Source organism: Talpa europaea (assembly GCF_964194135.1).
Source record: "Talpa europaea genome assembly, chromosome: 12".
NCBI classification, from domain to species: Eukaryota; Metazoa; Chordata; class Mammalia; order Eulipotyphla; family Talpidae; genus Talpa; species Talpa europaea.
The window spans coordinates 40,730,442-40,743,711 of NC_140079.1; the positions used below are offsets into that span (position 1 = coordinate 40,730,442).

General features: G+C 49.6%; 2 protein-coding genes and 1 pseudogene across 8 annotated transcripts; 2 read left to right on the forward strand and 1 right to left on the reverse strand.

Moving 5' to 3' along the window:
* Nucleotides 1–6,957, forward strand: RAD23A (RAD23 homolog A, nucleotide excision repair protein; the record flags this gene model as incomplete). Of its 6 annotated transcripts, none has more annotated exons than XM_084250967.1 (9): nt 1–87; nt 2,872–3,033; nt 3,203–3,384; nt 3,524–3,579; nt 3,713–3,840; nt 4,112–4,190; nt 4,304–4,437; nt 5,987–6,151; nt 6,231–6,957. In XM_084250967.1, 9 exons carry the CDS (start codon nt 16–18, stop codon nt 6,342–6,344), a joined length of 1,092 nt encoding a protein of 363 aa, XP_084107093.1. In that variant the 3' UTR covers nt 6,345–6,957. The 6 variants fall into 6 exon arrangements, with proteins under 6 accessions (XP_084107093.1, XP_084107094.1, XP_084107097.1 ...); XM_084250968.1 differs by having other exon boundaries at nt 16–87; nt 4,304–4,463; nt 5,995–6,151; XM_084250971.1 differs by having other exon boundaries at nt 16–87; nt 5,987–6,086.
* Nucleotides 6,958–7,485: 528 nt separating this feature from the next.
* On the reverse strand, nt 7,486–9,337 carry GADD45GIP1 (GADD45G interacting protein 1; the record flags this gene model as incomplete). Its single annotated transcript, XM_084249021.1, has 2 exons — nt 8,987–9,337; nt 7,486–7,801 (listed from the first exon to the last, which is right to left on the reverse strand). The coding sequence occupies exons 1-2, from the start codon at nt 9,334–9,336 to the stop codon at nt 7,486–7,488; spliced, it is 666 nt and encodes a 221-aa protein (XP_084105147.1). The 5' UTR covers nt 9,337.
* A 3,114-nt stretch (nt 9,338–12,451) lies between these two features.
* On the forward strand, nt 12,452–12,972 carry LOC311181516 (adenylate kinase 4, mitochondrial-like; annotated as a pseudogene). The gene has a single exon. The product of its transcript is annotated as an adenylate kinase 4, mitochondrial-like (transcript).
* The last annotated feature ends 298 nt before the right edge of the window (nt 12,973–13,270 follow it).

The window sequence follows — 13,270 nt, forward strand, 5'->3', positions numbered from 1 at the left end:
CGCTCGGGCCTCGCCATGGCCGTCACCATCACGCTCAAAACGCTGCAGCAACAGACCTTCAAGATTCGCATGGAGCCTGACGAGACGGTGCGAGCCGGGCCGGAGCCCGCGGGCGGGAGTGACTGGTGCCGGGGTGGGTGGGGGCGGGGAGGTCGGAATCCCGACGGGAGGGGCGGGGAGGACTGCGCGGGCCGAGCCGGACTCAACTCCCCTCCCACCTGCCAGACTTTCCCAGACACCAGGCCGGTCCCCCGTCCAGTCTTCGGCGGCTCGGCGAATGCTCCGGGCAAGATCTGTGGGCAAGGCCCTAACTCCGGGGTGCCTGCCAGGTCCCGGCTCCAATGTCAGAGCTCTCGCGGCGCACGGGAGCCACAGGGTCAGATTCCCGATGGGGCCTCTCCGAGACGGGGGCTCCCGAGTGCCCAGCTTTGCAAGCGTTTTTTCGGCCCTTATTTAGCCGAAACTGGAAATAGTACCCGGAGATGTCGGATGGTACGGGCGACGATATTAATGGGCTGTCTGAGTTTCGGTGGTGTGTGTTTGTTGGCCATTTGTTCTTTACTAGTCGCCGAGCGTATCAATATAACCTTGCTAAGTTTACAAAACAATATTTCTTACTTGGGGACTTCGACGCTCCAGATTTTGCAGATGTTTTAAGGAACTTGGCACAATCACAAGCAGCAAGTAATGGCGGAACTGGGATTCAGATTAGGTTCTGCTTCACGTGAGAGCCCAGAGTGTAAACCTGCAGACTTTTTAGCTAAACAGAGACGTAGGGCCTAACAAACACTTTGCTTTTCTATGCTCTGGGCACATTTTGCATAACTACCCCATGAGGGAGGGAAACACCAAAGTCCACTTTCATTTTTTTTTTTTAAGATTTATTTATTGGGGGCCTTCCCTGGTGGCGCAGCGGTTGAGCCCTGGGTTGCGAGGCAGCCTCTGCAGCGCCAGTTCGATCCCCGGCCACCGGCGAGGGTCCCACCAAAAAAAAAAAAAAAAAAAAAAAGGTTTATTTATTGGGCCTCCTGGTGGCACAAGGGGTTAAGATGCAACCGATGAAGCTAGCCGCAGCCACTGCAGCACGATTTCGATCCCAGGCCAGGGAGCAACCCACGTGGCGCAGCAGACCTCCTAACAGGGCAGCTTCTCCCCTCAGCAGTGTGTTTCTGTCATTCTGCCTGTTATGTTTCCCACTCTGTCTGGTGAATCCTCTCACCCCCCACAACTTTGGCCTGTACCCCAGTTCCTGTATGTATGAAATCAGTATTTATTTATGCATACAAGAGCTGGAGTGCAGGCCAGAGATTGGGGGGGAAGGTGTGTGTGAGAGGATTCACCAGAGTTGGGAGCAGAACTGGCATATCCACCGAAATATACTGCTGAGGGTGTTGTAGAGCAACCCCGATACAAAACGGGGTGCCTTACTGTGGGTCCTTACTCGTGTGCTCACAAGGACTTATCAATGTTTTACTGCAGGCACACGCGAAAGGTTAATAAAAGGTTTATTTACAAGGGAAGGGAAATTAGGAAATGTACAGCTTAGGGAGAAAAGTGGGAGACAAAGTTTTAAATGAGTCCTACCTGATCCACAGATCAGGAATCCCAAAATGGTGCTCTGAGAGCTGGCTGCAAGCCAGGAGCTGTGTAACCAGGAGGCCAGCGACAGCAAACCCTCAAGGCCCACGTGTTTGGTTTTTATATCCAACCTGGCTGCCCAACTCCACCCTCAGGTCAGCCACCCTCCCTTTGGTGGTGATGGGATTTGTCTTTCCCAATGTCTTGATGGCTTAAGTCTGGAGTCGGGGTGGAGTCCACAAAGTCTGTATGGGATTAACTCAGGACATTATTTTCCCCTAACAAGGGGAGCAGCTGGAGACAGGAGATGTCTGCTGTGCCATGTGGGTCACCTTCCTGGCTGGGGTTCGAATTCGTGCTGCAGCGGCTAATGATAGCTTCTTAGTGCTGCGTCTTAACTCTTGTGCCGCCAGGGAGGCCACTTTTTGTTGAAAAGGAAACACTTGTTTTTTGACCAGCCCAACTGTTTAACTTTGGGCAAATTGCTTAACATCTCTGTGCCTTCTCCTTTAATACAAAGTGAGGCCAGTATCAAAGACATACTATTATGTGATTATACTGTGAGACTTTAAAAGTCTGCTGTATTTATAATAGTAACGTCAACTCAATGTGCTTTCACAGTAAAAACTGATCACTTAGTGGTGAAGGTCAACATGAATTGGGGGACCCATCTATTTCCCCTTTATTCTGTTTCTTCATAATTTACATAATCTGAAATAGGTGTATTTTCCCTTTCCTACCATAGTGTCATCTCCATGAGAGCAGGAACTTTTTTTTTTTTAAAGAATCATTTATTTATGCATACAAGAACTGGGGTACAGGCCAGAGGTGCGGGAGGGTGAGAGGATTCACCAGAGACAGAGTGGGGAACAGAACAGGGAGACTGACTGAAATACACTGCTGAGGGGAGCAGCGGATGAGACAGGAGAGGTCTGCCGCACCATGTGGGATTCTCCCTCGCTGGCCGGGGATTGAACCTGCACTGCGGAGGCTGTGGACAGCTTCACAGCTCTGCGCTCAACTACCTGCGCCACCAGGGGACGCCCGAGAGCAGGAATTTGTGTTAGAATTTTAGCTCTTTGGTGTGTTCTCAGTGCTTAAAACAATTTTATGGCTTGTAAGACACCTTGGTATATGTTAAGTAAATATGCTGTTGAACAGAATGATTGAAAAAATTCAAATATAGTCTGCTTGACTGTAAACTTAGTCTCTCTGCATCAAGACTCATAACCATACTAGAGGGGAAGTCAGAATCTTGGAGTCTGCAATGACTATCTGTACCCCTTCTTGCAGGTAAAGGTGCTAAAGGAGAAGATAGAAGCTGAGAAGGGTCGTGATGCTTTCCCTGTAGCTGGACAGAAACTCATCTATGCTGGCAAGATCCTGAGTGATGATGTCCCCATCAGGGACTATCGAATTGATGAAAAAAACTTCGTGGTTGTCATGGTGACCAAGGTGGGTGAAGTGTGCTGGTTGGGAGGGTGGATGGATTAGCTCAGGAGCTGGCAAATAGCCTGCCTGCCCAAGAAAGATTAGACATGAATAGGGTGGTGCTGAAACAGGGCAGGATGTTGGGACTAGATAGAAATACTGATGCCTGCTCCCTTTTTCTGGGTGTCACCAGGCCAAAGCTAGCCCAGGCACCTCAGTAACCACAGAGGCCTCCCCCACTGCTGCCCTGGAGTCCTCCATCTCCTTCCCACCGGCCCCTGCCTCAGGCATGTCCCATCCCCTGCCCACCACCAGAGAAGACAAGAGCCCATCAGAGGAATCTGTCCCCACGACGTCTCCGGAGTCTGTGTCAGGGTAAGGCAGGGAGCAGCAGCTCCAGCTTGGGTCCTGTCCTCCCATCACTTTCCAGTGCCCACACATGTGGTCCCACACACCTGGGGGGAGGGCACGCCGCCAGAAGCCAGGGTCCGATTTCTCTCTCTTGAATTTGCAGCTCTGTTCCCTCTTCAGGTAGCAGCGGGCGAGAGGAAGACGCAGCCTCTACGCTAGGTGGGTGGGTGGTCCCCAGGGCAGAAGCAACTGAGTGCCCCAGCCATCAGCTGGGCCTTTTTGTGGGTGTGGGAGGGTCTGGGAGCTTACCTTTCTGCTCCCTGGTGACACAGGCCCACTGCTTCCTCCACAGTGACTGGCTCTGAGTATGAGACGATGCTGACGGAGATCATGTCTATGGGCTATGAGCGGGAGCGGGTCGTGGCTGCCCTGAGAGCCAGCTACAACAATCCTCACCGAGCCGTGGAGTATCTACTCACGGTGAGGTGGGGCAGCTGCCTCCTGGGGAGGCCTCAAGGGAGTATGTGGGCATTAAAACCCTGATGGGTGGTCAGGGAGGCAAAACCTACTCTCAACAATTTTGGGTAGTGGTATTAGCCAGGAAAGCCTTCCTGTAGGACATTGGACATGAGTCATGGGTGGGCCTGTGGAGGGTGGGACTGAGATCTCATCTGTCTCATTCTTGTGCTGAGCCTACAGGAGGGAGGCAATGGGAGGTCTGTACATTAGAACTAAATAGGACCCCTGACAGGGAATTCCTGGGAGTCCCGAGCCAGAACATGGTTCCGTGCAGGAGAGCCAGGTATCCGAACAGCCAGCCACGGAAGCAGGTGAGCGGATGGGAGGTACGCCTTTGGTCTGTCTGCTGTGAAGCCATCTGACTCCGCACTCTTGCATCTAGGAGCCCAGCGTGGTGTTTAACTGTACCTCTTACTCCCGCCAGCAGGAGAGAACCCCTTGGAGTTCCTGAGGGACCAGCCCCAGTTCCAGAACATGCGGCAGGTGATTCAGCAGAACCCAGCGCTGCTGCCTGCCCTGCTCCAGCAGCTGGGCCAGGAGAACCCTCAGCTTTTGCAGGTGCGGCCATGGGAGCAGGAGAGCCAGTATAGTCACCACTTCCTCTCCCTTTCGAGTACTGCAGCCCCAAAGAATGAGCTTGGGCCAGCATGGCACATAGGGGTTCCTCTGTATACAGAAAGTAGGACTCATGACAGCCTCTATGTGGTGTGGGCCCTGTTGCTGTGGCCCTCACAGAGGAAGATGCCAGAACCATGGAGCAGCCTGGTAGCTGGGGGAGTGTGTTCCTCTGGTCCCTAGGTCTTGCACCCAGCCTTCTGGATCTTGTGATTCTGGCTCCACATACAGTTGGTGCTTCACAAATGTCTGTGGGGTGGCATGGCAGTATCTTGGTCCAGTGGGCCCAAAGCCATCTAGAGCATTGGACTCAGCAAGGTAATGTCCTGCCCTTAGAAGGCTCCTCGGCACAGGGACAGTGGCTCTGGGTGTGGCAGGTGCAGTACCCATTCTATTTCTCCCCCAGTTTCTCAGTCTCTTTTGTTGGCTTCTCCTGCTTGCCTCCTCAGAATGTTGGAGGGCCCAGGACATGCACCTCTGCTCTTTATCTGCACTTATCCTCCTCACATATTACTTGGGCTTTCACCCTGGTGACTCCCAAAGTCACATAACCACCTCTGGTCTCTAGATTTATGCTCATCCCTGGCTCACTTGACATCTGCATGAAAGTGCTTTTGAGTCATCTAACACTTACGAACATACCCTCCTCCCAGCCAACCCTGTTTCTGCAAGAACTAGCCTGGGATTGTTTGAGCCCCACACCCTGGGTGCCTACTGGGGTGATCCCTCCCTTGTCCTATCTGCTCTACTTCCAGAACATCTCCCAACACCCAGTCCTGCACTTAACCTCTCTGGCTGCCACCTGATCTCTTACCTGCTTTCCTGGCAGCCACTGCCAAAGGCCTTTGTTTCTGCATAGCCCCTGTGGTTCTTTCTCCCCAGGACAAAAGCTGTTCTGTCTTTCATGTGAAAATGGTTAAACAAACGAGTAAAGAGTTGTATCAGAAACCCCCAATCTGCAACACCTGCATGAATTAATCGCTTTCAGAGGTACACAGGTGGCTGCTCTTCCTATTTAACTTATATCACCGTGGTTTCTATCCTCCTCGAAGGCAGTAGAAGAAAGTGGTCTGGTTCCTGCCTTCCTCTGGTCTCATCTACTTCCTTCCCCTTCCCTTCCTTATTTACTGTTTCTGGGATTCACCTTTGCTGCTTGTTCTGCCTGAAGAAACCTGTTCTCCCTTATCCCACAAGTCACATGCCCATCCCCCTTCTGGCCCTTAGTGTCTCTCCCAGCCCAGGGTCTTCCCTGCTGGATGCCAGGCCTGGTCTTTATATTATAAACAGTTGTCCATTTGTTTGCTTGTTTATGGCCTAGTACATCAGCTCCAGCAGCACAGGGTTTGTGCTCCCCACACACTGCTTTATGACTTTTTGGTCAGAATAGGCACCCCCTAAATATTTGCTGAGTGAATGGAAAACTAAGGACTGGGAGGGGGAGAGGAGGTAACATGGGCTGTGGGTCATGTCCCTTCCCCTTCACCTCCTGCAGCAAATTAGCCGGCATCAGGAGCAGTTCATCCAGATGCTGAACGAGCCCCCAGGGGAGCTGGCAGACATCTCAGACGTGGAGGGGGAGGTGGGTGCCATAGGTGAGGATGCCCCGCAAATGAACTACATCCAGGTGACGCCACAGGAGAAGGAAGCAATAGAGAGGGTAAGAGACCTGGTTGATGGGTTCCCTGTTGGTGGGCAGGGCCCTTGCCCAGGGCTCATCCCTACCCATCTTCCCACAGTTGAAGGCCCTGGGCTTCCCAGAGAGCCTGGTGATCCAGGCCTACTTCGCTTGCGAAAAAAACGAGAACTTGGCTGCCAACTTTCTCCTGAGTCAGAACTTTGATGATGAGTGATGACTGGGAGACCCGGCCACCCACAGCCCCCACCCTCACGCCCCTCCTCCAAAAAGTTTTATAAAAGAAAAAAATATATATATATATATTCATGTTTATTTAAGAAGTGGGAAAAAAAAACAAAAACCTTAAAAAAAAAAAAAAAACCCAACTTTCCACCCTCCTAAACTGGCCCCTGTTCCCATCTTGGCCTGAAAAGACCCTTGCCAGACATCTGTCCCCCATCCCCCACTCCAACCCAGCCTTCTCCAAGGAGCTGGCAGAACTGGAGGTGACAGATGGGCCCCTTTTGGCCTCTGTCCCAGCTCCCTGCAGCCAGATGGAGAGGCGGCTGCCTGCTTCCCCATCCCCCGAAGAGCCCCTGAGACCTCTCCCCCACCCTCTTCCTGGGTGTGGGGAAGCTGGAGCCCCAAACTTTGATCTTCCATTGGAGTGGCCCAAATCTTTCCATCTGAAATGAATACTCAAGAGGTCCACGGCCCCTTCCCCAGTCTGGCCTTGGCCTCCAACCTGCATCCCTTTGCTGGGGAGGAGGCCTGGTTTGTCCTGCCTGGGAAAGGGATAATGTTATGAGGCGGAGACCACCCCCACCCCGAACACAGAACTGTGTCTGATAAAGGTTTTGAAGTGAATAAAGTTTTAAAAGACAGTCCTGTGGTCTGTGCCTGCTGGGGCTTCCCACTCCTGGACTGGGGGCTACTTGGGCACAGGTGACTTGGGAATGCCAAGGAGGGCAGAGGGTTATGTCAGCCTTTGCAGATTGGGGCTCCCAGTGTCCTCCTCCCACAAAGCTGTCTTGTTCCCAGTGAGCCCCAGTTCAGCCTTGGAAGGAAGAAGTGTTCACCGTCCCCCACTATCATCACTACAGTCTGTTTTGGCTATACTTTTCCTCTGGTAATTGGCTAATTACTGGAGATTAATGTTGGTAAACAGAAGCCTCCTTCTCTGCCATCTGCTCCTCCATTATTTCCCCATTGCATCTCCTTTACTCTCTCTCTCTGAAGCCCCAGTTAGTCAGTGGGCTAGCATCCCTGAAGGAGAGGCAGGCACCAGGTGTTGGGGAAGGACCCAAGGAGGGGCACACACAATACAGAGCCCTCTGAGGTTGGGGATAACAGATTTTATTGGGAAAGGACACAGCTCAGGAGCTGGGTGCTGTGGAGACTGGGTCCTGGGCTGTACTGGCAGCCATTGCAGCAGCACGTGCCTCCTTCTTCTGTCTTTGTTTCTCCTCCTTGAGGCGCTTTCGCTCCTGCTTCTCCAGGTCCTGCAGCAGCTCCTGGAAGCGGGTGCTCCGTGGGTCCACGTGGTAGCCCAAGCGTTCCTGGGCCTCAGCTTGCAGACGGGCCCGCCGCTCCTTGTCTGCCTGTGCCTTCTCCCTGCGCTCCTGCTGTTGTCGCTGCCAGTTCGCAATCATCTGTGGCATCTTGGCCATTCGCTCTGCAATGAGCTGCTCCCTGCAGGGGGAAGTAGCGTGGGCAGTAAGAGAATAACCCCCAGCCAGGGCAGCGTCCATTTTTCTACACCCCACCTCTCCCAACTCCTCTGTGAAGAGAAATGGAAGGTTTATTATGACCTTTATACTTAGAAGTCCTTGACAAGAAAGAGGGGATGAACTAACTTGTATGTAACCCTGAGCACGAGCCAGTGCCAAGCCCCAGAAACTCTTGGAAGCAGACCCCAAGTCATCTTTACATTTCACTAAGCTGTCTACTGAGCCATCCAAGCGCTGTTCACCATTTGGGGCCACTCCCACAGCTCCTCCATTGTACAGAAATTGAGCACAGCTGATGCAGAGGGCCTAGGGTAGGAATGTGCTGTATGCTAAGCCTAGTTCTAGGCATAGGAGTGAAAGCAAGAAACGACTGGACCTTTTCCCCTAATTCTATTAGTTTGTAGAGGCTAATCACAGCCCCACTTTAAGAACTAGAGAAATGAAGCTTGAGGAACTCAAGCTTCTGGGTAGGGTTATCTAGCTGGGATGGGACACAGACCTATCACTACTTGGATAGCTGGACAAGTGACTGCCGTCCCTGCCTGTTTCCTCATCTCTAAAATGAAGGTATCCCCTCTTAGGAGTTGATGGGAGGACAAGAACATTAAGTTCCAGGAACACACAACCTGCTACCCCAACTTGCCTCCCTCAGGTGTTACCATCCAAATGTCCCTGGACTTTCTTCCCTCACATCTAATCCTTAAGATGTGCCTCCTATCCTTCATTCTGGAATGCTTCACCTCCCACTCTTCCCCAGTTACACTGACCTTAATTTAAGACATTTCTGCCTCAGGGCCTTTGCACGGCCTGTTTCTGCTGCCAGGAGCTCCCCTCCATCCCCCCACCATGGCAAGTCATCACTCAAGTCTGCTTAAGCATCAAGTCCTTAAGAGGCTCGGGTTCTCCCAAAAACGTTTGGCACGTACTCATCTGTCTTTTATCTTCCTAATGGCTCTCTGTCACCATTTTTTCACACCGTAGGCGCTTAACTTAATCCTGAGGTCTGTTTTGCGGCTAGGAGAGCATGCACGTAAATCCACAACAATGCAACCCATGTGATAAAAGCTCGAAGGAGTAAGCACCCCTAGAGCACAGTTCACACGGTAGACCGCCCGGGACGTGGGTCCTACCGCCTGCATGCACGCACCTGGCCTGACGCTTCTGCTCCTTTGCCAGCTGCTGTAGGCGCAGCGATTCCTGCATGGTCGCCAGGCTTGGGCACCATTCACGCTCCTCTTCCTCCAGCTCGCGCAGCTGTTCCCGCGACGGCCACAGGGACCCCGAGTCCACCCCCGAGGCGGCGCCGTGCCGCGCAAACTGTTTGGCCGTGTAGCGCGGCCCCAGTTGCCAACGCGGGGTCAGTGGGTCGTCTGGATCCGGCCACCAGGGCCCCGGCGAGCGGCGCGGGGGCGGGGGCGCTCTGTAGCCACGGGAGCAGCGGCCGACTGTCGCCACCAGCCCTAACAGGCCGCGCACGGGCCGCCCGGGCGCCGCCATCTTGACCGTGCCGGGTCTTCGCGGGCGCGGGCTGGCCACGGCGCTGCCTGCGCGAGAGGTCCGGTGGGGCGGGGAGAGGGGTGTCCTTGCTGCCTCAGTTTGGGTAACGGCGAGTAGTATTTTTTTGCATTTTCAATATAATTTAAAATTTTACTTTAGCAGTTATTTATTAAAACTTTGAAAATTAAATTTATATTTTAAGTTATAATGCATTTTGACATTGAAATATACTTAAATATTTAAATATTTAAATAATTAAATATTTAAATATTTCAAAGTTAAATCAATCTACACATTCTATTTTAATTTAATATTTAGAAATGCTTTCAATGTTTGTAAAATAGCGCCTGCTTGGTGGTCTAGGGATTGGGTCTCAGCGCCATGACCTCCGTGCCTGAGTTCAGATCTCCGGCCAGGGAGCTAACCCACATGGCGCAGCAGACCTCCCCGCAACAGTGTATTTGTCAGTCCACCTGCTCTGTTCCCCACTCTGTCTCTGTGAATCCGCTCACGCTCCACACTTCTGGCCAACACCCCAGTTCTACGAGCAAAAAATTTAAAAAGAAATATATATAAATATATTTCAGTCAGTGTATTTCTGCTCCCCGCTCTGTCTCTGGTGAATCCTCTCACCACCCGCACTTCTGGCCTGTACCCCAGTTCTTGTATGCATAAATAAATAAAATATTTTTTAATTAAGAAAATTAAAAATGTAAATACTTACATTTTACTTTATATATTGTTCATAATTTATGCTTTTTAATTTGATTTCTAATATCTTAATTAAAAATTTCATTTTAAATAATTATCTGAAATTTGCCTGGACACTTATTTTATTTATTAATATTATTTTTTAGTCTTTTTAAAAAAGATTTATTTATTTATACAAAAACTGGGGTATAGTCAGAGGCTCCGGAGGGTGAGAGAATCCACCAGAGACAGAGCAGGGAGCAGACCAGGCAGATGGACCAAAGACACTGCTGAGGGGAGCAGTGGGCAAGACAGGAGAGGTCTGCTGCGCCTTGTGGGCTTCTCCCTGGTGGGCCTGGAATCAAACCTGTGCTGCAGAGGCTGTGGACAGCTTCACAGTGCCGCACTCAACCAGCTTCGCCACCAGGGAGGCCCTGGACACTTATTTTAAATAAAAATTATTTTAAAGTTATTTAAAATTGTATGTTATTTAAGATGTCTGTATATAAATTTTGTAGGTGCTTCATTACTTAATGCTTTTTAGATTTTTTTGTATTTTGAAATGTTTAAAATGCTTGATTTTATCCACAGCTAAGTGGTTAAATTGCTCTCAGACCTTATAGCACTGGAAAAATAAGGTGTCTAATTTTCTTTTTGAGGCTATCTGTTACTGCAGATAACCCATCCTGAGCAAGCAGAAACCTCTAACCTTCAGTGGAGCCCCTGGGCTGACTGGAGCCAGAAGACTGCAAATGCAGATGAGAGGAGCTCCTGAGGTGGAAGATGGGAGCCCGCCAACAGAAATGTATAATTTTATTTATCTGAAAAGCCTCTTCATACTTTTTCATGCAATGAACTTCAACTAAGTCCACATTTCTTTGGCTTTAGCTTTCTCCTTAGCCAATAATTTTAACTCCTTTGTTTTCAAACCTAGTCCCTAAAACTTGTATAACCTCATCTCTTTTTTTTTTAATATTCATTTTATTTACTTATGCATTTAAGAGCTGGGGTGTAGGCCAGAGGTGCAGGAAGGGTGAAAGGATTCACCAGAGACAGAGTGGGGAACAGAACAGGTGGATCTACTGAAATACACTGCTGAGGGGAGCAGCAGGTGAGACAGGAGTGGTCTGCTGCGCCATGTAGGTAGCTCCCTACCTGAATTGAACTGGAGCTGCAGTGGCTGCAGATAGCTTCATAGTGCTGCAACTTAACCCCTGTGCCACCGCCAGGGAGGCCCAACCTCATCTCTTTTCTAACCTAACCTGGGAGGCAGATTTGAGATTACCTCCTGGTGTTTGCCAATTGGATTTGCAATAAAGTTTCTTTTCTCCAAATCTGCTGTCCTGGTGTCAGCATCTATTCAGGTCCAGTAGTGAGTATAGTGCTTGGTAACCTGATCCTGGTGTAGAAATTAAACATTATTGTATAGAAGGATTTCGGCCTTTAAAAGGAAGGAAATTCTGACACACTACAATGTGGATGAAACTGAAAACATTATGCTGAGTGAAATAAGCCAGTCACAAAAGGACAGATAATTTATTTGAGATTCCTAGAGGAGTGAGATTCAGAGAGACAGAACATAACACGAAGGGTGCCAGGTACCACAAAGACTAAGAATAGTTACTGCTTATTAAGAACAGAGTTTCTGGGACTCCCTGGTGGTCTAGAGGTAAAGTGTCAGTGCTATCGCTAAGGCCTGAACGGGAAGCTACCCACATATGCGCAGCAGACTTCTGTCTCACCTACTGCTTCCCTCAGCAGTGTATTTCAGTAAAAAAATCCTCCTGTTCTGCTCCCCACTCTGTCTCTAGTGAATCCTCTGACCCTCCACACCTCTGGCCTATATCACAGTTCTTCTATGAAAAATAAATCTAAAAAAAAAAAAAAAAAGAGGGCCTCCCTGGTGGCGCAGGGGTTAAAGACACAGTGCTATCAAGCTATCACCAAACACTGTGGCATGAGTTTGATCTCCGGCCAGGGAGCTGACCTACATGGCGCAGCAGACCTCTCCTGTCTTGCCGGCTGCTCCCCTCAGCAGTGTATTTCAATACATCTGCCTGTTTTGCTCCTCACTCTGTCTCTGGTAGATCCTCTCACCCCCCACAGCTCTGGCCTACACACAAGCTGTGTGCATATATAAATCTTAAAAAAAAAAAAAAATTAATAGCTCTGACCCCCAACCCCCATGCAGTAAAAAAATACAGGTATGACTTTTGACTCTCCCCAAATACAACTACTGTTGACCAAGGAGCCTTACCAACAGCACAGTGGATGAGCACATGTTTTGTATATTATCTATGTTATGTACTATATTTTACAATAAAATAAACTAGAGAAAGCTCTAGTGGTAGGGTCATGTCAGAGGCAGGACTGACAGAAAAGCACTTTCTGTGCTTTCCCAAGCCACTCCTTTCTGATGAAGGCAATGGCTACAAAATTCCTGCACCCAATCATCCTTGGACCACCCCCTTGGGCAAGGACACCGTGTGCCAGAGGATCATCCAGAACTTTTGTTTCCACCATCTCTCCAGCGGCCACTTGCGAAGGTCAACATAGAAATTGGTAATATGGCAAAGCAGAAATAGAGAAAGATGTTTCAGTTCCAGATCATATAATCACACATCTAATCATATCAGAGGTGGACATTTGGCATGATCAGCATCAGCTTCCTGATGGTTTTCCTAGGACGTTAGTTCAAGCTGAAGTCCTGGACAAAATCTATGATGTGGATTTGGAAACACTCAAAGATTGTCCCAGTTGATGCTGAATTCACCCTCATAGTGGAAGGGTGTACAATCTCAGTTTCTGTTCCTGTGTGCATGGATTGATGGCATCGTGGAGGAATCATTAAACCAGCAGGAGGATGATAAACCTGAAGCAGTTGCTACCAGGTTAAGACAGTACAAAGATGTGGCAAAGCCAGTCATTGAATTCATTAAGAACTGAGGAATGCTCCACCAATTTGGGAGGATGGAGCCAACAAAATCTGGCCCTATGTTTACATGATTTTCTAGGAAAAGAGCACACCCATTGAGTCCAATGAAGGTTAGCATCTGCTCAGTGAAAGAACCAGGATGATGTCATTCATTTGATTGTATGTATAGTGTGCCGTGTTCCAATTAGAAGCTAGCTGAGATAGCTTGCAGTGTATTTTCTAGTTTTAATGGGCAACTGATAAAAAAACTAATAAGTATAAAGAGGCTTTCCTCACCTTTCCAAAAGAAGAGTCACCTACACCTGTTTA